This window comes from Schistocerca americana, chromosome 1 (genome assembly GCF_021461395.2).
Source record: "Schistocerca americana isolate TAMUIC-IGC-003095 chromosome 1, iqSchAmer2.1, whole genome shotgun sequence".
Lineage (NCBI taxonomy): Eukaryota > Metazoa > Arthropoda > Insecta > Orthoptera > Acrididae > Schistocerca > Schistocerca americana.
The window spans coordinates 1,104,058,395-1,104,085,520 of record NC_060119.1 but is presented as its reverse complement, the minus strand read 5'-3'; the positions used below and the strand labels follow the sequence as shown (position 1 = coordinate 1,104,085,520).

Sequence of the window (27,126 nt, the reverse complement as noted above, 5' to 3'; positions counted from 1 at the left end):
TACTGCTTCTACTACTACAACAACAACTACTAAAAATAATAGTAATAATAATAATAATAATAGTAACTATAAACATAATTTCCATTGTAACCAGTTACACACTTCAACACAAAATATTCTTAATGATTTGAAATAGTATCTTTTGAGTCAAAATAATGTATATATACATTTTGGGTTAATGTGTACATGAATGTCATGAAAATAATATCCTAGGTAAAAATATAGATGTGAAAAATATTATGAAAAGGTTAGATTGCTATTGCCTATATAGTGGAGATGTTGAGTCGCAGACAGGCATAACAAAGAGACTGCTAATGTGTGTGTTTGTCATTTAATTTTGATGAAGACCTTACTGGCTGCAAGCTATATTTATGACAGTCTTTTTGTTGTGCTTATCGTTCCTCAGCATCCCTGCTATATGGTGAGTAGCAACTTTCCTTTTTGCAGTACTGTTACATTCCAGACTGGTAAACAAGTGAGCTTTTGGCCAAAAGGCCTTCTTCTGAACTAGGCAACATACACAAGTTCAATCATACAAACACAACTTGCACACACCTGCCCAATGTCTCTTGCTGCCGAGGCCAGACTGTGAGCAACAGCACACAATGGGAGAAGCAGTTTGGGTGCTGAGGGTAAGGAGGAGGTGGGGATGGGGATGGGGGAATAGCAGGGAAGTGGTGGGGGATGGTAAAGTGCTGCTTGTGGGACCATACAGCTGGATGAGGAGGAGAGAGGCTAGAGCAGCTAGATATAGTCAAGAGATTAGATGGAGATTGGGGGTGAGGGTGCAGAAATGGACAGAAATAAAAAGACTGCAAGTCTGTGTAGTGCTGGTGTGGGAACAGACAAGAGGATAGGTGGGTGAATGGCAGTGACTATGAAGGCCGAGGTCAGGAGGGTTATGGGAACACAGGGTATTGCAATATATCCTACATTCCCAGAACCCTCCTGGAATGAGTCTTAGTTTGTCACTTTCGTTCACCTGCCTATCATCTTCCCTGTTCCCACTCCAGCACTACGCAGCCTTCTGTTCCACCAATGTAACCCACACTCTTTTTGTTTCTCTTCTTTTTTGCCCCCCCCCCCCCACCCTCCCTGCCCACCATCTAAACTCACAACTATAACTAGTTGCTCTACCCTCTCTCTACCTCATCTTTGCTTGCTCCCAGAAGCAGCACTTTACTATCCTCCACCCCTACCCTGCTATCCTCCCTCTCCCTCCCCAACCTTTTCCTTACCCCACCAACAAGATTGCTTCTCCCATCATGTGCTGTTGCTTGCTGTCTGCCTCAGCAGCCAGAGGCAGTTGTTGAGTATTGTTTGTGTGAATGTGTGTGTCTGTGTTGTCTAATACAGAAGAATGCCTTTCAGCCAAAAGGTTACTTAATTAGCAGTCTGTATTGTGAGTAACTATCTACACTTTTCATAATATTGTCATCATTCCAGCCTGGATTTTCCATTGCTTGAAGATGTGAAAAATGTTATTGTAAGAAATTTTACTGGAGTGTGTTGTTTACAGATGTAATGTATTGTGTTCTTCAATAAAGAATGAGAGTATATGAAAAGACTAGTTGCTACTCATCATACAGCAGAGATGGTGTGTCACAGATAGGAACAGCAAGAAGACTGTCAGAAAGTAAGCTTTTGGTCAACAGGCCTTCATTGGAAATAGACAAAATAACACGCATGCACACAGCACCCCCCCCCCCCCCCCCCACACACACACTAACACTGTAGGGACACCACCTCAAAAATCTTTCCATTCTGCTCACTTCCTACTCCTGCCTTGGACTACCACTATCCACCATCTCTACAGCAACCTTCGAACCTTCCCAAATCCCCTCATATCTGAAAAGCTCTGCCTCATGGACCTAGTACATTTACCCCATCTTCAAAAACTACCTCCCATAACTGTACAGAATTCAGAACCTAAACAGACCCAAAACACACTCATGAACATTTCCTCCAAAAGCCTTAGTCCCACAGAAGTATCAAACAATTCCAAAGATCTCGCCTTTTGTCCCACTCCCAGATTCAGTCATGCAGGACTTGTTAAAGACCTTCTCTCCTTCAACTGGTCTCTACAGTAGTCACACTTTTTTGCCACCTTGTGATGCATTCTGTACAGGCATGGCATGCTCCTTCAGTGGAAACTTTTTTTGCCACCCACTCTACCAATAAGACTCAACCAAAGACGAATGTTGAACCCTGCTGACTCATTTCACTACTCCATCACCCACACTCCCCGTGTTAACTTTCCAGAATTTCCTAACACCAAAACTTACCTCACCATCATTCTCCAAATCACTAAACGTGCAAACTAAGCTTACATCCACAGAAAGAACCACAATCCAGCACCTTAAAACTAATCCTAAACTTATAATCCCACCTGCTGGAAAAGGCTCCACACTCTCATTTTGAACTGTAAGGATTACCTGACAGAAGGACTCCACCAGCCGTCAGATTCATGTACCTACAAACCCTACCATGCTGACCCCATTCCAGAAATCCAGCTAGATCTCCTCCTCAAATCCCTAGGCCCATCCCAGAACCTCTCCCCACAGTACATCTCTCTCCTCACCCCTATCACTCCCTGTACTCCTATGTTCTACATGCTCCCTAAGATCTGTAAACCCAACTACCCAGGATGCCCCATTGTGGCCGATTACTGTGCCCCCACTGAGAGGATCCCTACTCTCGTAGACCAACACCTTCAGCCTATTACCCACAACCTACTCTCCTATATAAACATACCAACCATTTCCTCCATTGACTGCCCACAGTTCCTGTTTCTTTGCTACATGGTCCCCTGCTTGTCACTATGATGCCACCTCACTTTACACTAACACACCTAATGTCCATGGCCTTAACACCATTGAACACTACCTTTTGCAATGCCCGATGGTTTCTAAACCCACAACCTCCGTTCTGCTACCATGATCAACTATATCCACACCCACAATTACTTCCACTTTGTTAGCATCACCTACAAACAAATCTGGGGTATGGCTATGGGCACCCGCATGGCACCAGATGTGCCAACCTATTCATGTGCGATCTGGAGGAATTATCATGTCCAGACACAGAGTAGAGGCAAGTCTGCAATTTCCATCTGGTGAGGAGGTAATGCAGAAAGACAAATTTCCAGTGATGGCAGGTTAACGACTTGGATGAGTTCCAAACACTGTCACAAGGCATCTATGAGAGATGTAGATTTTGGGACTTGACAAGATGCTTGCAGCAGGAGACTCGTGGAATTCAGGGGTCTGGTTAACACTGTTTATTTGCGATCAGACTAACTGATACACTGAAGGCTAATTCTAAAGATTAGAAGAAGCAAGGGAGGCAACTGGCCTCACAGCAGAAGACAGTGTCTGAAGCCATGGGGGTGGGTGCTAACTGAAACAGCAAACACTAACAGCAACTAATTAAAAATTGAGAGTACCACTCCAAGTGAGGAAAACAGACATGTAAGAGCTTACCGAGGCTGGCCATGAGTGATATGGAGTCAGCGCCCCAGCAATCTGACTGTGAACTCCTGCTGAATAGAAAAACATTGGTTTTTAAAGAATCATGGTGTTGCGCCATTTCTACCACTCTATAGTCAACCCACCACTCCACTGGCACTCAACAAGCTTCAACCAATCAGGTGAGTCGTTCTGACCAACCATAATTAGTTCCTCCCCTACTCCTATTCAGTAGGTAGGGATGCTTCTGGATTTTACATCATTAAACTCCAAGTTTGGTATCAACAACATTCAGCTGAAAGCTAAACATCACTGCTGCTCCTATCATGACTAGCAACAACATTGTTTTATGTCACTTGGCCCCACACTCTATCCTTCTGTGGGTAAAGTTCTGTGGTAGCACTCTAATCTATGTAAAGCCACTGACGCTGCAGTTCTCAGGAGCAAGTATCAAGTTTGCTGCCTCTGCTAAGAATTGTTTCTTCATGGCCATCTTCTACAGTGAAGCCTTACAACAGCATCTAGGCAGTGGATGGAGTTCTCTGAAGTGAAAGTTCTCCCCTGGGACAGCTGCCCAGAGCGTCTGCAATTTGCATGGCTCTAGTGTTACTATTTATCTACGGTAACCTAAATGCTACCACTTTTGCCTCCTCTCTGCATTGTGCCTCTGATTTATTATCTTGGTGTGCCCATGATGGCTCCATATAGCTTTAAGTGTAACAATGTACATGTCATTATGTTCTCAACATATGACAGAATCCTTCCTAACCACCCAGAATCCCAAACCCCTCACTTTATTCAGATTCATTGGTGACATTTTTGTGATTTGGATCACGGTTGAGGACACCCTACCCACATTCCTCCAGAAACTCAGCACCTTCTCCCCCATTCGCTCCACCTGTTCCTACTTAACCCAACAAGTCACTTTCCTCAATGTTGATCTCCACGTCAAAGATTGCTACATCAGTACCTCTGTCCATATCAAACCTAACAAACACCAGCAATATCTCCACTTCCCTTCCATACAGCCTAGCCACCCATGGCTGTCACATCAGTAGTGACTAGCATTCCCTCTTGAAATACAACAAAAAGTCTCACTGAAGCACTCACACACCATAATTACCCTCCCATCCTTGGACAAAAACATATATCCCATGCCTTATCTCTCCAGACACCCACCACCTCCCAGAGTCCCATCATTTGGACACAGAGGAGCATTCCCCTCATGATTCAGTACCACCCAGTACTGGGACAACTGAATCACATTCTCTGCCAATGTTTCGACTACTTCTCAATGAGCTCTGAAATGAGGAAAGCCCTACCCAGTATCCCCTAATACAGTGGTATTCCTCTGCCCAACAAACCTACACAATATCCTTGTCCATCCCTACAAAACCCCTGTTCCCAAACTCTTGTGTCATGGTTCATATCCCTGTAATAGAGCTAGATGGGAAACCTGTCCCATACAACTTCTCACCACCACTTACTCCATTAGGGTCACAAGCATCACCTTTCCTATGAGAGGCAGGGCTACTTGTGAAATTAGTCATGTGTCCTACAAGCTAAGCTGCAGCCATTGTGCTGAATTCTACATGGGCATGACAACCAATAAACTGTATGTCTGCATGAGTGGCCACTGACACACTGTGGCCAAAAAACAGCTGGAAAATCCTGTTGCTCAGCATGTCTCCAATCACAGTGTTCTTCATTTCAATGACTGCTTCACAGCCTGTGCCACCTGGATCCTTCCCACAAACACCAACTTTTCTGAGTTGCACAGGTGGGAACCCTCCCTGCAATATATCGTGTATTCATGTAACCCTCATTAGTTGTTGTCTTACCTATCTAGCCACTTCCCTGTTCCTATTCCAGCACTACACAGCTCTCTATTCCATCAGTCCATCCACAGCCTTTTTACGCCTCTCTTTTCTTACTATCTCCCACTGAAACGTAACAGTTCATTGAAAGTCCTTTAAAACACTTATTTTTCAAGCCAATTTGAAATAAACAGGAATCACTGACGTAAAGAAAAGGTAGTGGTAAAGGTAAACCTATACTTATAAAATTGTTACAGTGAAACTGTTTACTAAATTATAATTGTATTGTAGTATATAAGTCCTGTAATTGGTAGGAATATTTAGGATTAACATAAATAGGTGAAATCTGGAACAAATTATCAAGTTCACTGGTCAAGGACATTTCTTTGAAACTGCAATGGATTTTTGTTAAAACAGTATCTAAATTAAAGTCTGTGGTGTTTAAATGAAAACCAACTGAGAGAATCAAAATAGATTGCAAAATTAAAAAGTAATTAGCGAAAATGTTATAAGTGGCATGTAAACAGAGGCAGTTCTTTAGATGTTTTGTCAATAATAAATAAAACACCTGTTTTGCCACATTCAATGGGAGAATTGGAAACATATATATTGGTAGGAACATTTTCCGAACCATGTATCTTTCGCATTATATAAAAATAGTAAAAGTATTGTTATTATGTAATATTTGAGTATTAACACATTCCTAAAATGTTAAATGCTTGAAAATCAATAAATGTATTTGCTCTATAAGAGCCAGTGCAACTGTTGAATATGTCTTTAATTTTGAGGCAACAGTTTTAATTATAATTTTATTAAAAAACACTTTATAACAATACCAAGGATTGTTCAGATTTATATATAAAGAGGCAGCCATGTTGGCATTAGATGGCAGTGTCTTATGAGGTGTTGTGCAAGAAGCATGTAATTGCTTAAGTAAAATATACATCAGTGTTGTAAGCATCTCAGTATTTTTGAGTTTTGTCAAAGTAACATAATAATTTTGTAGCAATATAGAATAAAAGTTCTGAAACATAATGTTTGTATTGGTCATTATTGGTGTAAAAATCAAATTACAGTGGACATGGAGGAACACAGTGCTTGTGGCTGCACCAGATAGAAAACGGATGATTACGTCCTACATAATTATAAGAATTTTTAATAATAATTTCACACCACCCCTCCCTCTATCTAACTGGACAGCACCTTTCCCTCTCTCCACCTTGTCCGTGTGCTCCCAAAATCCCAAAAGCAAAACTTGACTGCTCACCCCCCCCCCCCCCCCCCCTCGCGCCCCTATACTGTGCTATCCCTCCCCATCCCCACTCCAACCTCCTTCTAACCCCCAACAGTCGTTGCTCCTCTTATTATATGCAGCTGCTCGCAGTCTGGCCTCAGCGACCATAGACTGTGCCCATGTGTGTGTGTGTGTGTGTGTGTGTGTGTGTGTGTGTGTGTGTGTGTGTGTCACAGTCTTTTTGTTGTTCCCATCAGCGACTGTGCATCTCCGCTATGTGGTGAATAGCAGCTATCCTTTCACAATATTGTCGTATTCTATGCTGGATTTTCCGTTATTTGAATGAGAGTACATCATAGACCAGTTTAATTGCATGGTTCAAAAATCTGTAGGAGGAAATATAATACCTACCAAGTTCTGAATTCCTTCACTACATAATGGCTTTCTGCACCAAACTGGCTACTCAAAGTTCTTTTTTATATTTTGATGGGATTAGTGGAAATTGACGCCATTGTGTATGAAGTGCAATAAAGCTTTCCTAGTTAGACTTTTGTCAAGAGATGCACAGTGGCTGGAATGTTTTTACTGACAAGTTGACATTTTCATATTTTCATGTATTATGACTCATATGCAACTTTCAGATTCAAGGTAAATGCTTAATTTCTTGCAAAATTTATTGTCGATTAAAAAAAATGGAATTATAAAATGAACTTTCTCCTCTTTTTGCAAACTCATTACTTATAGAACATTAGATGATGACACGGAATTGCAAAACAATCCTTGGTGGTTGCAGATATGCATATTACTCTGAAGATCAACCTCAGCAGAGGTTACAGCCAATTCACTTGGTTGCAATTTTGCAAAGGCATGCATAAGCTATATTATAAGTTATTTTTAGGATAAGGCATGTTGCAGTTAAGAGAAAGCAAAATAAGCAATTTAATAAGGAACAAGGCCACTCAAAAATTTTCATAGATGAACTTGATTTCAGCTGCATAACAAAATTCTGTTTAGGAAGATGGGGCAAAATATTATCTACTATTAAAGACAATCTTTCTGGATGAGATTTGGAGAAATAACCTGTGAAAAAGTATCCACAGCTAATAATAATATTTGCTGAATTTATAGAAGTTCTAGAACAGCTGGTCACAAAAAGATTACCACAGAATACATAGACAACTAAGCATTGTATTGGTTGATGTCCCTCATGAAAATATATCCAGTTATGATGAGACAAATATGAGTGACGATCCAGGGAAGAAGAAAGTTATTATTTGCCATTAAAGTTATAAACATCTTGAATGAATAATTAATTTCACTAAAGCCAGTGTTAACGTCATGTTCTGTGGAAATGCAGCAGTTTTGTCAGTTACTGTATTTGTCAATTATAAGGTGTATATCTATGGCCCAACTAGACTGAAAATGAGACTCATGGGATGTGGTACAATAGGACAAGATATGGGTGGATTGATTCAGCAGCATATGGAGGTGGATTCTCATTTCATCCTCCACCAATTCTTAGAAATCTGACAGGTAAAATGGTTCTAATAGGCAACATTTAGTCATCATATATAGATCCGAATGTGAAGGAAATGCTGTTCTTTTTGTCTGTTTGCCAGAAAATTCATCTTGCCTTACACAAGCTCTCAGTACACCAATGTCAGACCTCTCAACATGAATGGAGGGAAATATTGAATAATTGCAAGCAATCTGGGAAGAGTAATCCCAGCTTTATCAACAGATCAGTTTCCCATGCTTCTTAAAAATGTGTTAGAAGAATTTAAACGAACCCACAAATTTTCAGACTGGATTCAAGAAAACATGGATTTTCCATTTGAATAGTGGGCCATATTTTAACTAAATTGTCAGGTCACAAAATGACTCTAGGCCTGAAAATTGGATGAGGTGGATTAGTAATGCAGGTGAAAGAGAACATCTTTCAAAAAAGAGGAGAATGAAGATTTCAGTAGCTGCTGGAAAATGTATGTATCAGAGATACCGGCAGCAGCAAGAAGAAGTTTCATTGAGAGAAAAAGAAAGCTTTTTTTTGTTTAAAAAAAAAAAAAAAAAAAAAAAAAAAAAAGAAATCCCTCTTGCATTCCTTCCTCTTTTATTTTGTATGTACTATTCCATGGAATACTACTGCTGCTACTAATTTGTTTTCTTATCATTTTCACTGAAATTTTTCAATGTGTCAAACATTACCAAATACAATGGAAACCTGGGGATAAGATGTGTTCTTTTCATTTGGTTTCTTTGTTAAGTAAAATTTGAGTCTTTTTATAATTCCTAATTAATGTGAATGATTAACTCTTCTTGTTTCTGATACAATAGATTGTCACTCATTTGATTGCTGCTGGTGCAGATGTGAATTTCAAGGATGACAACAGCTGTACACCACTGCTTGCAGCTATTCATAAGGAGCATTTGAAGGTATGTTTTGTTTCCCAAACAGGAAAGAATGTAAGTAATTAATAAAGTAACAGTAACTATGACATCACAATGACACAGTGCTCTGCCAGTTGTTCTCCATTAAGATATTTTGTAACATTTTGCAACGCTGCAAGTTTATGGATTGCAGCAACAAACTAAACTGTCTGCAAAACCTCAAAAAGCTCTTGACCATTTTACTTTAAATTCTTACACAGTACTTTGTCGTATTCTGTGCTGGATTTTCCGTTATTTGAATGAGAGTACATCATAGACCAGTTTAATTGCATGGTTCAAAAATCTGTAGGAGGAAATATAATACCTACCAAGTTCTGAATTCCTTCACTACATGATGGCTTTCTGCACCAAACTGGCTACTCAAAGTTCTTTTTTATATTTTGGTGGGATTAGTGGAAATTGACGCCATTGTGTATGAAGTGCAATAAAGCTTTCCTAGTTAGACTTTTGTCAAGAGATGCACAGTGGCTGGAGTGTTTTTACTGACAAGTTGACATTTTCATATTTTCATGTATTATGACTCATATGCAACTTTCAGATTCGAGGTACATGCTTAATTTCTTGCAAAATTTATTGTCAATTAAAAAAAAAATGGAATTTTAAAATGAACTTTCTCCTCTTTTTGCAAACTCATTACTTATAGAACATTAGATGATGACACGGAATTGCAAAACAATCCTTGGTGGTTGCAGATATGCATATTACTCTGAAGACCAACCTCAGCAGAGGTTACAGCCAATTCACTTGGTTGAAATTTTTCAAAGGCATGCATAAGCTATATTATAAGTTATTTTTAGGATAAGGCATTCTGCAGTTAACAGAAAGCAGAAGAAGCACCCACCTGGTGCTGCTTGTAAGGTATTCTCTTCTCTGGTGTTCCGTTGGACATCCGCGCCCGATTCAGTCATCATCTGTGGTCGTGGCAGCTCTCTGAGGCCCATCCCACTTTGGGCGATCTGTTCGCAGTCCGCTCCCGCCTGGTGCTGCTCCTGAGGTGTTGGCACTTCCCTGGTGCTCCAACAGTTGCCTGCGCCTCGTCCATCATCTGCACTAGTTGCAGCTGTCAGAGGCCCGTCCCACATCAGGAGTTGCGTTTGCGGTCTGTGCCCACCTGGCGCTGCTCCTGCTGTGTTACTACTTCTTGAGGAGTTTCTGGGTTCCTTTTGTTGGGCCCTGATAAGCTCCAGAGCTGGACTCCACACCAAGCTGAGCTGGTAACTGCTGTCTCGGTTTATGAGGTTGTCTGTGACCTTGATCTTGATGACCTCCTTTATGACACTGTCCCAAAATCTTGGCATCTGTGTCGCAGTTTTGGTGTTGTAGTCCATTGAGTGATCGAGCTTCAGACAGTGCTGCACTATGGCAGATTTGGTTGCCTGTCCAAGTCTGGTGTGCCTCTGGTGTTGTTTGCACCTGACGTCCACCGTCCTGGTTGTCTAGCCAATGTATGACTTTCCACACTGGCACGGGATGTTGTAAATGCCTGGTTTATGTAGCCCCAGGTCGTCCTTCACACTCCCTACCATTGTCCCAATTTTTGAGAGTGGACAGAAGATACTCTTTAAATTATACACTCCTGGAAATGGAAAAAAGAACACATTGGCACCGGTGTGTCAGACCCACCATACTTGCTCCGGACACTGCGAGAGGGCTGTACAAGCAATGATCACACGCACGGCACAGCGGACACACCAGGAACTGCGGTGTTGGCCGTCGAATGGCGCTAGCTGCGCAGCATTTGTGCGCCGCCGCCGTCAGTGTCAGCCAGTTTGCCGTGGCATACAGAGCTCCATCGCAGTCTTTAACACTGGTAGCATGCCGCGACAGCGTGGACGTGAACCGTATGTGCAATTGACGGACTTTGAGCGAGGGCGTATAGTGGGCATGCGGGAGGCCGGGTGGACGTACCGCCGAATTGCTCAACACGTGGGGCGTGAGGTCTCCACAGTAGATCGATGTTGTCGCCAATGGTCGGCGGAAGGTGCACGTGCCCGTCGACCTGGGACCGGACCGCAGTGACGCACGGATGCACGCCAAGACCGTAGGATCCTACGCAGTGCCGTAGGGGACCGCACCGCCACTTCCCAGCAAATTAGGGACACTGTTGCTCCTGGGGTATCGGCGAGGACCATTCGCAACCGTCTCCATGAAGCTGGGCTACGGTCCCGCACACCGTTAGGCCGTCTTCCCCTCACGCCCCAACATCGTGCAGCCCGCCTCCAGTGGTGTCGCGACAGGCGTGAATGGAGGGACGAATGGAGACGTGTCGTCTTCAGTGATCAGAGTCGCTTCTGCCTTGGTGCCAATGATGGTCGTATGCGTGTTTGGCGCTGTGCAGGTGAGCGCCACAATCAGGACTGTATACGACCGAGGCACACAGGGCCAACACCCGGCATCATGGTGTGGGGAGCGATCTCCTACACTGGCCGTACACCACTGGTGATCGTCGAGGGGACACTGAATAGTGCACGGTACATCCAAACCGTCATCGAACCCATCGTTCTACCATTCCTAGACCGGCAAGGGAACTTGCTGTTCCAACAGGACAATGCACGTCCGCATGTATCGCGTGCCACCCAACGTGCTCTAGAAGGTGTAAGTCAACTACCCTGGCCAGGAAGATCTCTGGATCTGTCCCCCATTGAGCATGTTTGGGACTGGATGATGCGTCGTCTCATGCGGTCTGCACATCCAGCACGAACGCTGGTCCAACTGAGGCGCCAGGTGGAAATGGCATGGCAAGCCGTTCCACAGGACTACATCCAGCATCTCTACGATCGTCTCTATGGGAGAATAGCAGCCTGCAGTGCTGCGAAAGGTGGATATACACTGTACTAGTGCCGACATTGTGCATGCTCTGTTGCCTGTGTCTATGTGCCTGTGGTTCTGTCAGTGTGATCATGTGATGTATCTGACCCCAGGAATGTGTCAATAAAGTTTCCCCTTCCTGGGACCACGAATTCACGGTGTTCTTATTTCAATTTCCAGGAGTGTATTTTGAAAGAATACTGCTGATCTTTGCAGAAATAGGTCCGGCATATGGCAGGTATGCCACCTTCTTCGCCTCCTCTGGCTTCTCTTCTGTACCCTGTGGTTGGCTGGTAGCATGAAGTGCCCTTTGAATGTCTGTGGAGGAGTATCCATTTCTGCTGAACACCAGCTGTAGATGTTCTATCTCTGGGCCAGACTTTCCGTATCCGACAGAGCCTGAGCCCTGTGAACTAATGTTTTCAAGACTCCATTCTTCTGTGCCGGGTGGTGGCAGCTACTGGCTTGAAGGTGTAAGTCAGTGTGGGTGGGCTTACAGTACACACTGTGCACAAGCATGCCATCTGCCTTCCTCTTGACCTGGACATCCAAGAATGGGAGTTGTCCATCCTCCTCTAGCTCCATAGTAAATTTTATACTTGGGTGGCATGAATTTAGAAAAGTGTCATCAACATACCTAAGAAAGCACTTGGGTTGGTAAGTGGCGGATGCAAGTGCCTCCTCTTCGTACCTTTCCATGAAAAGGTTGGCTACCACTGGTGATAAATGGCTACCCATTGCCACTCCTTCCATTTGCTCATAAACTTGACCCCCATTAAGAAAGTATGTTGAGGTCAGTACATGCCTGAATAGGTCGAGCAGGGCACCATTGAACTTCTCTCCAATGATATTGAGTGAATCGGTGAGTGGCACTCGTGTGAAGAGCGACACCACATTGAAACTGACCGTGATGTTAGAGTCCATGGTGTGTAGCTGCCTTAGCTACACACCGAGTTCCGAATGTGGTGTGCACATTTGCCCACATATGGTGCCGATATCTTCTTCAGGTATTGTGCAGTGAGGTGTGTCGCTGCGTCGATGTTACTGACAATAGGTCGAAGAGGGACCCCCTCCATGTGGACCTTGGGGAGTCCATAGAGTCTGTGTGGTACAGGTGCTTTGGGATGAAGCTTCTTGATGACCTGTTCAGGTCGACCTGTCTCCTTCAGCAACTTCCGGGTCTTCTTGTCCACCTTGTCAGTGGGGTCGCCATCTAGTGGTTTGTAAGCAGTGCCTTCCAGAAGTTGTTGCACCTTCCTATCATACTCCAACTTGTTTAAGATGGCTGTGGAGTTACCCTTATCAGCAGGCAGAACTACAATGTTGTCATCCTCCCGTAGCTGCCTGAGTGCCACCCTCTCCTCACTTGAGATGTTAGATTTGGGGGTCTTCGTCCTGGTGAGTGACCTGCAGGTCTCCCTGTGGATCTCTTCAGACACGTTGGAAGGTAGCTTGTTGATGACTTGCTCAACTGAACTGATGAAGGCTGCAACAGGTACGCTTCTGGGAGTCACTGCAAAATTGAGGCCCTTGCTGAGTGCTTTTGAGGTGGCCTCATCGAGCTGTTTGTTGCTCAGGTTGGCCACTGTCCATGTGCCCCATCCTGTTGTACCTTCTTGTTAAGGCGCTCAAACTTGGCCTGTTGATATGCTGTTGATTTCCTCATGGTGCATTCAGCCAAGGACCAGGAGGCACCATCAACCTGGTCCCAGTCTTCTCGGGTCAGGGTAGCTGCTACGTAAAGGTGGAGATACAGCAAATCCCTGGATGTGACATCTAGGCAGTGCATGTCACACACTCTTTCTCTTACCAGCACGAGGCTGGCTCGGTGTTTGATTCTGTTCACTGTTCTGGTGTTAACATGATGCTTGACCCTGGCAAAGACAGGAACTACATCCCCCTCTCAGCATCTCAGAAGGAAACTGAGGAACTCAGCATCCTCCCCTTCCTCTGTCGAAGCTTATCCAGCTTCTTGATATTAAGGTACATCTCCTCCCCCTAGAGGCTTCTGATGTAACTCTTCAGGCTTTCCTGGTGAGATCTTGACACGGGGAATAATCGGGCCCACTGCTGGATGTTTGTGTCGCTCTGGCACAATATTTCGGTTGGAGGATCTTGTCCAGTATTTATGTCCAGAGGGTGCTGGGTGATCTCTTTGCCATCTGCACCCGCCTGGCACAGCTTGTAAGGTGTTGTCTCTTCCCCGGTGCTACCTCGGACGTCCAAGCCAGCGTGGAGTCCAGCTCTGGAACTTATCAGGGCCCAACGAAAGGAACCAAGAAGCTCCTCAAGAGGTAGTAACATTGCAGGAGCAGCGCCAGACAGGCACGGACCGCGAATGCAACTCCCGACAGCTGCCACGACAACAGATGGTGGATGAGGCGGGTGCGGACGTCCGTGAGAGCACCAGGGAAGGGTAAAAACCTCAGGAGCAGCATCAGGCGGGCGTGGACCACGAATGTAATGCCCTACACAGAACGGGCCTCAGAAAGCTGCCACAGATGGCAACCAAGTCGGTGCGGACATCCAAGTGTGCACCGGGGAAGAGACAACACGTTACAAGCAGTGCCAGGCGGGCATGGATGGCAAAGAGAGCACCCAGCGCCCTCTGGGCTTAAATACTGGACAAAATCCTCCAATACGGCAGTCTCAGGTAGCACCTGAAGAAGGCAACGAGTTACGTAGCTGAAATATTGTGCCAGAGAGACACAAACATCCGGCAGTAGACCCGATTATTCCACATGTCAAGATCTCTCCGAGAAAGCCTGAAGAGTTACAAGAAAGAAAATGCTGTGCTGTGAAAATGTGCAGTTTCATTGTCTTTCTCCTTGTACTCTGTTTCTACCATGATAGCTTAAATTGAATGGGTAAATTGGTAGGGACCATTAGTATACAAGGTATGAGAGAGACCTCTCCAAGTGCTGAATCTGTGAGGTCCGTAAATTCAGTTACATTATTTCACATACTTTGATTCTGCAAATGGGGACCCTTAGAAAGTTTTGGATGGTTGAGATTGCTTAGTTACTAACCATAAAGATGACATGTTGAGTTTCAGAGAGGCTCAATGAAAAGACACCACACATTTGTTTTCAGCAAAGTTTTCTCCACAAAACAAAACACACACACATTCATTCACACAAGCAGGCACAGCTCATGCACACATGACCATCATCCTGAGCATCTGGGCCAGAGGTAGAAATGGCCGTCAAGCATATGAGTGAGGTGTGTTTGTTTGTGTGAATGAATGTGTGTGTGTTTCCTTTTCTGAAGAAGGCTTTGGCTGAAAGCTAATGTGTAAGTGTCATTTTGTTGTGCCTATCTACAACTCAGCGTGTCACCTTTACAGTGAATAGAAATCTATCACTTCCTTGTACTGTTGGTATTCCAACCTGGAGTTTTCATTGTCAGATTGGGTAATAATATTCTAATCAGAAGCTGGTAAGCTTTCCTAAAATACAGATTTCTGTTAAAACTGACTGCAAGGAAGAAAACAAAACAGTACATTGTTGTGCATTCAATTTTGTTCCTAAAATTATATATACAGAGAAACAAAATGTGTGGTAGAAACAATTTATACTATGGTTTACATTCCCTGCCATCATAGTTAAAACCAAACGTCAGAAACAAAAATTAAAGTGCACATTTTCATATCACAGTACAGCACAGCATTTCCTTTCTCATAGTTGTTTTTAAAAGAAATCCCATACATTGTTGTTTAAAAAAATGCATAGCCTTTGTCGACCCAAATATTTATTAGTGAAGTGAAGCTCTGTGTTCTGGCCCTGGTGGGTTAATTGGGGTTGATGAAATGTGGTCCTCTGCCAATTGCACCATTTGGATGTGGGGGCCATAGGGTCGGCACACTGCGACGTAACGTGCTCTTTCGCACATCGATGGTGGTTCTGCAACATAAATTGTCCACCTACCTTGATACTGCTACAGATCTGCACTTGGAACTCCTGAGTGCAGCTACTTAAGAGATCTCAGAATAGCAGTGTTGAAGAAACTGAGATTTCATAGCTACACGTCGGAGGCCGCTATAAGTACAAAAAGCTGAAAATAGTCTTGTGAACTCTAAAGAATAAATCGGAAATGGGTTTCTGTTCAAATTTCTACGTTCAAAGGTCCTTTTAAACTTGCATTAGGATTTTTTTTATTGCTATTAAGCAAGATCATCAGCTCACATGTGTTCAAATCATTTAAGTTCCTGTTCACAGTCCTTGTCGCACTTAAACAGCCAGAACTTTTCCTATCCAGTTCCAAAATCATTTATGAGAGTACCACAGTCAATAAACTGCTATTTACTTTTGCACTCAGCATTCAGTGGTTGTCTTTAAATAAAGTTTTTGCTTGCCATAAATATTTGGTAAAAAAAATTTACTTAGTATCGCCTCGCTTTTAGTTCAAAGTTCACACATGTGATTTTCTCCAGAACAAAATATCTATCAACTAACTCTTAAAATTTCACAAATAGTTAGTGGTAAACACCAGCTACCTTTATCACTGTACCGAAATGCGGAAGTCACAGTATCACTTCATTTTACACATAAGGCATTCGGACACTTTCAGCATGACCGGCTCCTCCTTCTTCTCTCTGCCTCTACAAGCCCCCTCTCTCATGCATTAGGTGGCAAACCATCTCACTTCTTATTGGCTGTACAGAATTACGGCCAATCAGAACTGACTTTCAGGATGCGGTTCATGCCAAAATCTAGCAAGAACCAACCATTGCTCATTGACATCATTAAATAAGCAACTCAAACTTTCTTGTTAAACAAATAAAATGAAATAAACCTTAAGCCTACTTTACATCTATATAGTTACGAATGTTCTGGCTGTCTCTTACATATTCAGACGTGCTTGGATATCCGTCATCCAGTAGTAGGGGAACCACTAGTGGATTCCTTCCTATGATACAAAACTGGAACACTTGCAAGTTCCTATAGAGAATTACAACTGAAAATTTAATATTGGTGAATGTCCCACATACACCCACACAAGTACTCTCTTTCACACTCACCCTAACACAAAACATAAATATTTACTTGAAATTCTTTAAGTTATTACTACAGCAAAATTATGAAAGGTTTTCTAAAATGAGAACTTTCCAAATTTGAATCTAAACACTGAAGGTGTTATCATATCTTTTCAAATAGTCACAGTTGGTGAACTATTAACATATATATATATATATATTACACGTTGATATCATATATATATATATATATATATATATATATATATATATATATATATTGATGTAGTTTTCCTTTACACAACAGAAGGTTATGTACCCGATATGAAGTTCCTCAGGCTATTTCTAGATCAGTTATTAATTTTTATAGTTCCAGAGAATGTAACTACTCTGTAAGCGCCTTTCCACTACATTCACACAATGCAGTCATGCTATATGGTCATGACGCATGTCTGCAGGACACAGATCGCCTGTTGCAGATCATATAAGATTCTGACTGCTTATACTGGAGCCCACATACATTCATACAAAAAAGCTTTAATAGACAAATTGGCAATTGTGCCCTAGCTGTGACGCCTCAACACTGCTCTCCTCGTTATTGTTAGCTTGAATGATTTGAGTATTTTGTAAAAATTTGAAGTAAATTGGTCAAGAACTTTTTGAGATCTATTTCATTCATATTCTATATAATTTATTGTAACAGCAATTGTATATCTTCAAAATGTGCAAAGTCACAATATGGAGTGTACCTTTGTGTCCTGACACAATTCCCAAAAAAAACCTTAAGAACAATCTGAATAGTGAAAACAGATATGGAAGTTGAATAAAGGTAGAAATGCATTGTCTTTCATGAGATGTAAATGAACTAGTCTGCCTCTTTGGTTTCTCGATTCTTGGAACAAATAAGGGCTAAAGTTTGATAAACCAGAAAGTTTGATGTATTTAGAGACTTACTGATAGCTTGAATTTGGCAAAGATAGTGAAGGAATCAACCATTCCAACATTATCTTCTCAGAAATGAGAAATTTGATAGTAATCCATCTGAATGAACAGTGCCTTTCAAATACTCTATCACAATTCTAAATAAATGGGAAAATTTAAAAGGAGCCAGTATCTTTTATAGATGCAGCAGAAGTTGCTGAAACCCCTGTATACCTGTTGAAAAGGTGTTAGAATATCCATGGTTTGAGGACTTTGAATGAAGGACTTATATTAGAAAGTGGCAGTATAAAATTAAGGAAAAGTGTTGTACATATTATTTTTAACCAAACTCCAATGTGCTTTTGAGGAACTTAAAGGCGAATGAAAAAAAAGTGTTTCTTGCTGCTGTTTTTGACACAGATGCAGCAAGTGAATAAAACACATCAACACAAGTTATTGATCTATCTAAAAACAAAGATGATGTGACTTACCAAACGAAAGCGCTGGCACGTCGATAGACACACAAACAAACACAAATATACACAAAAAATTCTAGCTTTCACAACCAACGGTTGCTTCGTCAGAAAAGAGGGAAGGAGAGGGAAAGATGAAAGGATGTGGGTTTTAAAGGAGAGGGTAAGGAGTCATTCTAATCCCGGGAGCGGAAAGACTTACGTTAGGGGGAAAAAAGGACGGGTATACACTCGCACACACACACATATCCATCCACACATATACAGACACAAGCAGACATATTAAAAGGCAAAGAGTTTGGGCAGAGATGTCAGTCGATGCGGAACTGCAGAGGCAACGATGTTGTTGAATGACAGGTGAGGTATGAGTGGCGGCAACTTCAAATTAGTGGAGATTGAGGCCTGGTGGATAACGGGAAGAGAGGATATACTGAAGAGCAAGTTCCCATCTCCGGAGTTCAGAAGGGTTGGTGTTGGTGGGAAGTATCCAGATAACCAGGACGGTGTAACACTGTGCCAAGATGTGCTGGCCGTGCACCAAGGCATGTTTAGCCACAGGGTGATCCTCATTACCAACAAACACTGTCTGCCTGTGTCCATTCATGTGAATGGATAGTTTGTTGCTGGTCATTCCCACATAGAATGTGTCACAGTGTAGGCAAGTCAGTTGGTAAATCACGTGGGTGCTTTCACACGTGGCTCTGCCTTTGATCGTGTACACCTTCCGGGTTACAGGACTGGAGAAGATGGTGGTGGGAGGGTTATGGGACAGGTTTTACACCGGGTGCGGTTACAAGGGTAGGAGCCAGAGGGTAGGGAAGAAGGTTTGGGGATTTCATAGGGATAAACTAAGAGGTTACGAAGGTTAGGTGGACGGCGGAAAGACACTCTTGGTGGAGTGGGGAGGATTTCATGAAGGATGGATCTCATTTCAGGGCAGGATTTGAGGAAGTCGTATCCCTGCTGGAGAGCCACATTCAGAATCTGATCCAGTCCCGGAAAGTATCCTGTCACAAATGGGGCACTTTTGTGGTTCTTCTGTGGGAGTTTCTGGGTTTGAGAGGATGAGGAAGTGGCTCTGGTTATTTGCTTCTGTACCAGGTCGGGAGGGTAGTTGCGGGATAAGAAACCTGTTGTCAGGTTGTTGGTGTATAGTTCAGGGATTCTGGACTGGAGCAGATTCATTTGCCACAAAGACCTAGGCTGTAGGGAAGGGACCGTTTGATGTGGAATGGGTGGCAGCTGTCATAATGGAGGTACTGTTGCTTGTTGGTGGGTTTGATGTGGACAGACGTATGGAGCTGGCCATTGGACAGGTGGAGGTCAACGTCAAGGAAAGTGGGATGGGATTTGTAGTAGGACCAGGTGAATCTGATGGAACCAAAGGAGTTGAGGTTGGAGAGGAAATTCTGGAGTTCTTCTTCACTGTGAGTCCAGATCATGAAGATGTCATCAATAAATGTGTACCAAACTTTGGGTTGTCAGGCCTGGGTAACCAAGAAGGCTTCCTCTAAGCGACCCATGAATAGCTTGGCGTACGAGGGGGCCATCCTGGTACCCATGGCTGTTCCCTTTAATTGTTGGTATGTCTGGCCTTCAAAAGTGAAGAAGTTGTGGGTCAGGATGAAGCTGGCTAAGGTAATGAGGAAAGAGGTTTTAGGTAGGGTGGCAGGTGATCGGCGTGAAAGGAAGTGCTCGATCGCAGCGAGGCCATGGACGTGCGGGATATTTGTGTATAAGGAAGTGGCATCAATGGTTACAAGGATGGTTTCCGGGGGTAACAGATTGGGTAAGGATTCCAGGTGTTCGAGAAAGTGGTTGGTGTCTTTGATGAAGGATGGGAGACTGCATATAATGGGTTGAAGGTGTTGATCTACATAGGCAGAGATACGTTCTGTGGGGGCTTGGTAACCAGCTACAATAGGGCGGCCGGGATGACTGGGTTTGTGAATTTTAGGAGGAAGGTAGAAGGTAGGGGTGCGGGGTGTCGGTGGGATCAGGAGGTTGACGGAGTCAGGTGAAAGGTTTTGTAGGGGGCCTAACCGTTGGTTGCGAAAGCTAGAATTTTGTGTGTATATTTGTGTTTGTTTGTGTGTCTATCGACGTGCCAGCGCTTTCGTTTGGTAAGTCACATCATCTTTGTTTTTAGATATATTTTTCCCACATGAAATGTTTCCCTCTATTATATTCATATCATTAATTTGAACCCAACAATTACGTTTGTTATTGTCACTGTTGCATTTCGAAATCTTTTCTGTCGTCTTATTTTCTCTTTCTGTTTTTGCCAGTTGTTTCACTTTGTATTCACCTTCTCCTTTTTACCATAATCTACTAGACAATTTTATCCCGCCTATATTTACTCAATAATACGTCACCCACTTCCAAACCATAACCAAAAAAATTTTTTTTCCGCTTTCAACACTACCGCTGCTATGAAATCCACCGTTTCTGGTTCACAAACAGTTCCTTTCACCTATTTAACAACCATTTTGGCTAGTTCTGATAACTTTCGCGTTATTTCCATTTCCGTTTGTCCCACATCACTGATAATTTTTAGACGCTTCCCACAGGTTTTAACGTCATTATTTCTGCGCCAGACAATTGTTAGCCTCATTTTTATAATCTGCCACCACAAAACCACTCCTTTTAATGCATTTACATGCAGTTTTTTCGAAATTTTCCCTAATTTCTCCATCCTTTAACGTGTTTTGGCGGCAACACAACCACCTAACCTTCGTGCACATCATTGTCTATCAACCCAAGTTCACCGCAGGATCAACATAGCCCAGCTTTAACCAACACTTTTTCGCCTTTTTTCACACCAGATCTCCGGTTACTTTCTAGTTCACTTTTATCTCTCCCCATATATTTTATTTTCATTTTCATTTCAGCCTCATGTTACACTTTCCCCCTTCTAATACCATGTCACCCTCACAACACCCCCACAACGACCCCATTAAGTTTTATTTACATTCCCTCCGCAAACATGCCTTCACCCTAGCCAGATTACGCTCGCATATTTTATTTTCTCAGGCTTATCTGACATTTGGCATTACCCCCAAAGGCCTCACACTTAAAGTTCCCATCTCTGGCTGCAACCCTTCTTTCCATCAGTCCCTATACCAGTTCCAAACTGAACAATCCATTGCCCTCACCCACCTAATCCTTCTCCTACACATCAACTCAGCCAATGAACACACCCGTCAACTCCTATCCTTAATAAAAGTCCTCAATCTTTCCTCTCCCACATCCACACAGGCTGTTCAGAGCATCCTCCTACAGGCCAACCGCAAATTAGAACAGCATGCCACCCTTCACCTCAAAAAACTATCCAATCTCCTGGTTTCCCACCTCCGGAAAGGCAACTCACTCTCCCTTCACAACCTTTCCAGCAAACCTCAACCTCCTCTCATTGCACACAAACCCAGTCTCTCCCATCTACTCAATCTCCCACTTCCAGCTCCACTCCCTCCAAAACCTCAAAATTCCAATCAACACAATGTGGAACCACAGCACCCTAATTCAGTAGTTAACCTTTCCTCCAAACCTCTCTCCGAATCCGAAACCTCTGTCCTATCCAAAGGCCTCACCTTCAGCCCCATTCCCAGATTCAACCAAACAGCCCTCGTCAAAGATTTACTGTCCTACACTCGTACTCTCTGCTAAAATATCACTTTGCCACGAAGAAAAATGATCCTAATCCTACTCCTAATGATCCAACTCCCCAAGACACTATCCAAATTGAACCCTGCCTGGAACAGTTCCGTCCTCCGACATAGCGGGACCCACCTCTTCTTCCTCAAAATCACCCTCTCCAAACTTTCCAGGAATTTCTCACTTCCAGTCTTGCCTCCCAATCCTTCTTAAAAAACCTTAATCCTACTCCCAACATCACCACTGCTGAAGCCCAGGCTATCCGTGATCTGAAGGCTGACCGATCCATCGTCATTCTTCCGGCGGACAAGGATTCCACGACCGTGGTACTTGATCATCGGGAGTATGTGGCTGAGGGACTGCGTCAGCTTTCAGACAACACCACATACAAAGTTTGCCAAGGTAATCCCATTCCTGATGTCCAGGCGGAGCTTCAAGGAATCCTTAGAACCTTAGGCCCCCTACAAAACCTTTCACCTGACTCCATCAACCTCCTGACCCCACCGACACCCCGCACCCCTACCTTCTACCTTCTTCCTAAAATTCACAAACCCAATCATCCTGGCCGCCCCATTGTAGCTGGTTACCAAGCCCCCACAGAACGTATCTCTGCCTACGTAGATCAACACCTTCAACTCATTACATGCAGTCTCCCATCCTTCATCAAAGACACCAACCACTTTCTTGAACGCCTGGAATCCTTACCCAATCTGTTACCCCCAGAAACTATCCTTGTAACCATTGATGCCACTTCCTTATACACAAATATCCCGCACGTCCAGGGCCTCGCTGCGATCGAGCACTTCCTTTCACGCCGATCACCTGCCACCCTACCTAAAACCTCTTTCCTCATTACCTTAGCCAGCTTCATCCTGACCCACAACTTCTTCACTTTTGAAGGCCAGACATACCAACAATTAAAGGGAACAGCCATGGGTACCAGGATGGCCCCCTCGTACGCCAAGCTATTCATGGGTCGCTTAGAGGAAGCCTTCTTGGTTACCCAGGCCTGACAACCCAAAGTTTGGTACACATTTATTGATGACATCTTCATGATCTGGACTCACAGTGAAGAAGAACTCCAGAATTTCCTCTCCAACCTCAACTCCTTTGGTTCCATCAGATTCACCTGGTCCTACTACAAATCCCATCCCACTTTCCTTGACGTTGACCTCCACCTGTCCAATGGCCAGCTCCATACGTCTGTCCACATCAAACCCACCAACAAGCAACAGTACCTCCATTATGACAGCTGCCACCCATTCCACATCAAATGGTCCCTTCCCTACAGCCTAGGTCTTTGTGGCAAATGAATCTGCTCCAGTCCAGAATCCCTGAACCATTACACCAACAACCTGACAACAGGTTTCTTATCCCGCAACTACCCTCCCGACCTGGTACAGAAGCAAATAACCAGAGCCACTTCCTCATCCTCTCAAACCCAGAAACTCTCACAGAAGAACCACAAAAGTGCCCCATTTGTGACAGGATACTTTCCGGGACTGGATCAGATTCTGAATGTGGCTCTCCAGCAGGGATACGACTTCCTCAAATCCTGCCCTGAAATGAGATCCATCCTTCATGAAATCCTCCCCACTCCACCAAGAGTGTCTTTCCGCCGTCCACCTAACCTTCATAACCTCTTAGTTCATCCCTATGAAATCCCCAAACCTTCTTCCCTACCCTCTGGCTCCTACCCTTGTAACCGCCCCCGGTGTAAAACCTGTCCCATAACCCTCCCACCACCATCTTCTCCAGTCCTGTAACCCGGAAGGTGTACACGATCAAAGGCAGAGCCACGTGTGAAAGCACCCACGTGATTTACCAACTGACTTGCCTACACTGTGACACATTCTATGTGGGAATGACCAGCAACAAACTATCCATTCACATGAATGGACACAGGCAGACAGTGTTTGTTGGTAATGAGGATCACCCTGTGGCTAAACATGCCTTGGTGCACGGCCAGCACATCTTGGCACAGTGTTACACCGTCCTGGTTATCTGGATACTTCCCACTAACACCAACCCTTCTGAACTCCGGAGATGCGGAGATGGGAACTTGCTCTTCAGTATATCCTCTCTTCCCGTTATCCACCAGGCCTCAATCTCCACTAATTTGAAGTTGCCGCCACTCATACCTCACCTGTCATTCAACAACATCGTTGCCTCTGCACTTCCGCATCGACTGACATCTCTGCTTAAACTCTTTGCCTTTTAATGTGTCTGCTTGTGTCTGTATATGTGTGGATGGATATGTGTGTGTGTGCGAGTGTATACCCGTCCTTTTTTCCCTCTAAGGTAAGTCTTTCCGCTCCCGGGATTGGAATGACTCCTTACCCTCTCCTTTAAAACCCACATCTTTTCGTCTTTCCCTCTCCTTCCCTCTTTCCTGACGAAGCAACCGTTGGTTGCGAAAGCTAGAATTTTTTGTGTATATTTGTGTTTGTTTGTGTGTCTATCGACGTACCAACGCTTTTATTTGGTAAGTCACATCATCTTTGTTTTTAGATATATTTTTCCCACGTGGAATGTTTCCCTCTATTATATTCAAGTTATTGATCTGATTCAAGAGTCTGGTTTCTGGCTAAAGTTGTTGATTTCACCAGAGCAAGTGGGAGGTCAGCAGTGTCGATGAACAACAACGAGGGTTCGAACTTTAATAGTGGCAACTATTTATTTACAGCTTGTACAAAATTGATATGTGTTTCATAGTTTTATTGATCTTCAAAGTAGTCAGCAGCATTGTGTATAACCCGTTGCCAGTGATGTGGAAGTTGTAGGATACTCTCAGCAGTGCCAGTTGTGTTGACAGTTTGAGCAGTGCGGTCTATTGCCTGATGACTCTGTAGCAGTTCTGAAGCGAATGCCGTGACGTGTTTCCTTCAATTTAGAAATCAAGTTGAACTCACGAGGGCTTAAGCCAGGGGAGTGCAGTATTTCGTATAGCACTTAGGAGCCCCATCAGTCAAACAAATCAGTAACAACTTGCACTGTATGTCCTTGAGCATTGTCGTGCAAAGTGATAGTCATGTCCTGCAGAAAGTGTCATCATTTCTGTCTTTAAGCTGGTTGTAGGTTGTGTCCCAAAAATGAACAGCATAGAGACAGAAGTGATTACTGGTTACCTTCCAGGAACTCCTTACCTTCACTTGGCCTCACCATCCTTCCCCAGGTCCCTCTGTGAGAACACTAACCTTCTGGCAGAAGAACGTACACCCCACACTACCTGACAACGGATCCTGACCAAATAATACAACCTGCAGGCAAATGCTTGCACATTGTCGTAATTAGTCACTGTGACTACCTGGCAGAAGGCCTCTGCCAGGTTTACACTGCATTCCAGTGATTCATATTAAATTTTTAACAATATCGTGACAACTTTACCACCAAGAAAGCTATATCTGGCTGAATCCTCTGTGAAAAGTAAAGGACTCTGCTTATAAACTCAAGATCTAGGAGATTTTTAACTTCATCATTACACTTCTCAGCAAAGAAATTTGGTTTCATTTCGATTGGGGTCTTGGCTCCTTTAGCATTTTGAAGTTTGAATCTGTCAAGTAGTTGGTTAATATATTCCCTCGGAAAAACACAAATTGTTCCATCTTTGCAGTTTTCAAATTTCACTCCTAGCATGTGTGAAATTATGTGCATGTTCTTGATTTCAAAGCAGTTTTCCAGAAGAATTTTCACCTTTTGGCTCATCTCTTCATTCTGTGCAAATATATGTATGTCATCTACATGTACTGACAGAATACCTTTCTCTTCCTTTGCACTAATAATTGTACCCACTTGGATCTATATCATTATGAATAAATCCCTGTGTTTTAGTGACTTAATTAAATGATCATTCCAACATATGCCACTGCGTTTCAGTCCATATATTGTCTTGTTTAACATGTAAACAAAACTTTCTTGATCCTTCTTAATGAAACCGTCTGCTTGGAGAATATATATATGTTCCTTTAATTTGCTATGCAGATCTACATTCTTCACATCATACTTATCAATATGCCAATTTTTCTCAACACTTGCTGCTATCAGTAGATGATTTGTATAAAAATTTGTATCAGGAGTTTAAATATCATTACAGTCTACACCCTGTACTTGACTGAATCCATTTTCAACTAAACAAGCTTTAAAAAATTTTTTCCAACCAGTTGTCTTCTTTTTAAATCCCTATCTGTTCTTTACTGGAATTACATGAGATGGTACCTCAACCAATTTTAAAGCATAATGATGCTTAAAGGAATTAATTTCTTCATTTATTACAACTATCCATTCTGCATTTTCATCAGAATTAACTGCTTCATCATGCAGTAATGGATCATCATTGTCCTTCCCTTGCACACTGTTTATTTCTGCTTCTCTGGTTTAAGCCTTCCCTTTGGAATGAAGTGTCATTGGATGACATATGCTGAAACTCACATTTTCTCTTGTTATGTTCTTTCTTTGACTGGATCAATTTTGTGCGCTTCAGCTCATTCCACGAGTTTCTGAGTACCTTCAGTTTCCCTCAGATTTTTCTCCTGGTCTGAGAAACAACAAAATTTCTGTTTAGTGTTAGAATTTTCTTTTACATTTCATATTCCCTTTTCAGTTCTTGAAAATGTTAATGCCCCTATGCACAGATAAATAAATTCTTTCTCTTTCTTATTTTCAGTTGAGTATCAGCCATTCCAAAATTCTTTGAATATACAAACCGTAGAGTCTATAACCTGTTTCATTTTGACATCCAGATCCTTTATCAATGGCCATAAAGAGAATTTCCTATAAGAATGCTGTTTTTTGCTCTTTTAGGTAATTTAGAATTATTTCTTTTTTTGGGTGTTCTGGTCCACTCTCCCTCATTAACCTATTTAAAAAATGTTCGAAAATTATTATTTATATGAACTGATCCAATCCATGCAACAACTGTGTATATGTTTGAGTCAGAAAATGTTCAGCTATGTTAACCATGAACCTAAGAGGGATTAGGACAGTTAATTCTCTTCTGTGATTTTACTAAAAAAATGTGCTCGATATTGCTTGTTTGTTGTGATAATTGTAGATTCTTCTCATTTTTGTTTTTGGCACATTAGTCTTAGTGGATAATTCCTTTCTGCAATGGCTGCAGAAAATATCTCCAGATTTTCTATCTGCATACATTAAGCAAACAATAAGTCATTGAAGGATTGTATATTGTATGTATGGAATATTCCGTTGGTTCTTGGAGGAACTTAGACACGTTAATAACTTGAATACAACATATTAATGTTTCACAATAATATTTATTAGTTTGTTATGAACTCGCTTTCAGGTTCCCAGATCATTGTCAGGTAACTTAATG

The 27,126-nt window shown here is 42.9% G+C and overlaps 1 protein-coding gene across 1 annotated transcript in view; it reads left to right on the top strand.

Moving 5' to 3' along the window:
• The window catches only part of LOC124596603 (putative ankyrin repeat protein RF_0381), a 228,725-nt gene that overhangs the window by 10,821 nt on the left and 190,778 nt on the right, over positions 1 to 27,126 (top strand). Inside the window, exon 4 of the mRNA XM_047135813.1 lies at positions 8,853 to 8,951. Coding sequence (XP_046991769.1) covers positions 8,853 to 8,951 — 99 coding nt within the window. The remainder of the gene's footprint in view (positions 1 to 8,852; positions 8,952 to 27,126) is intronic.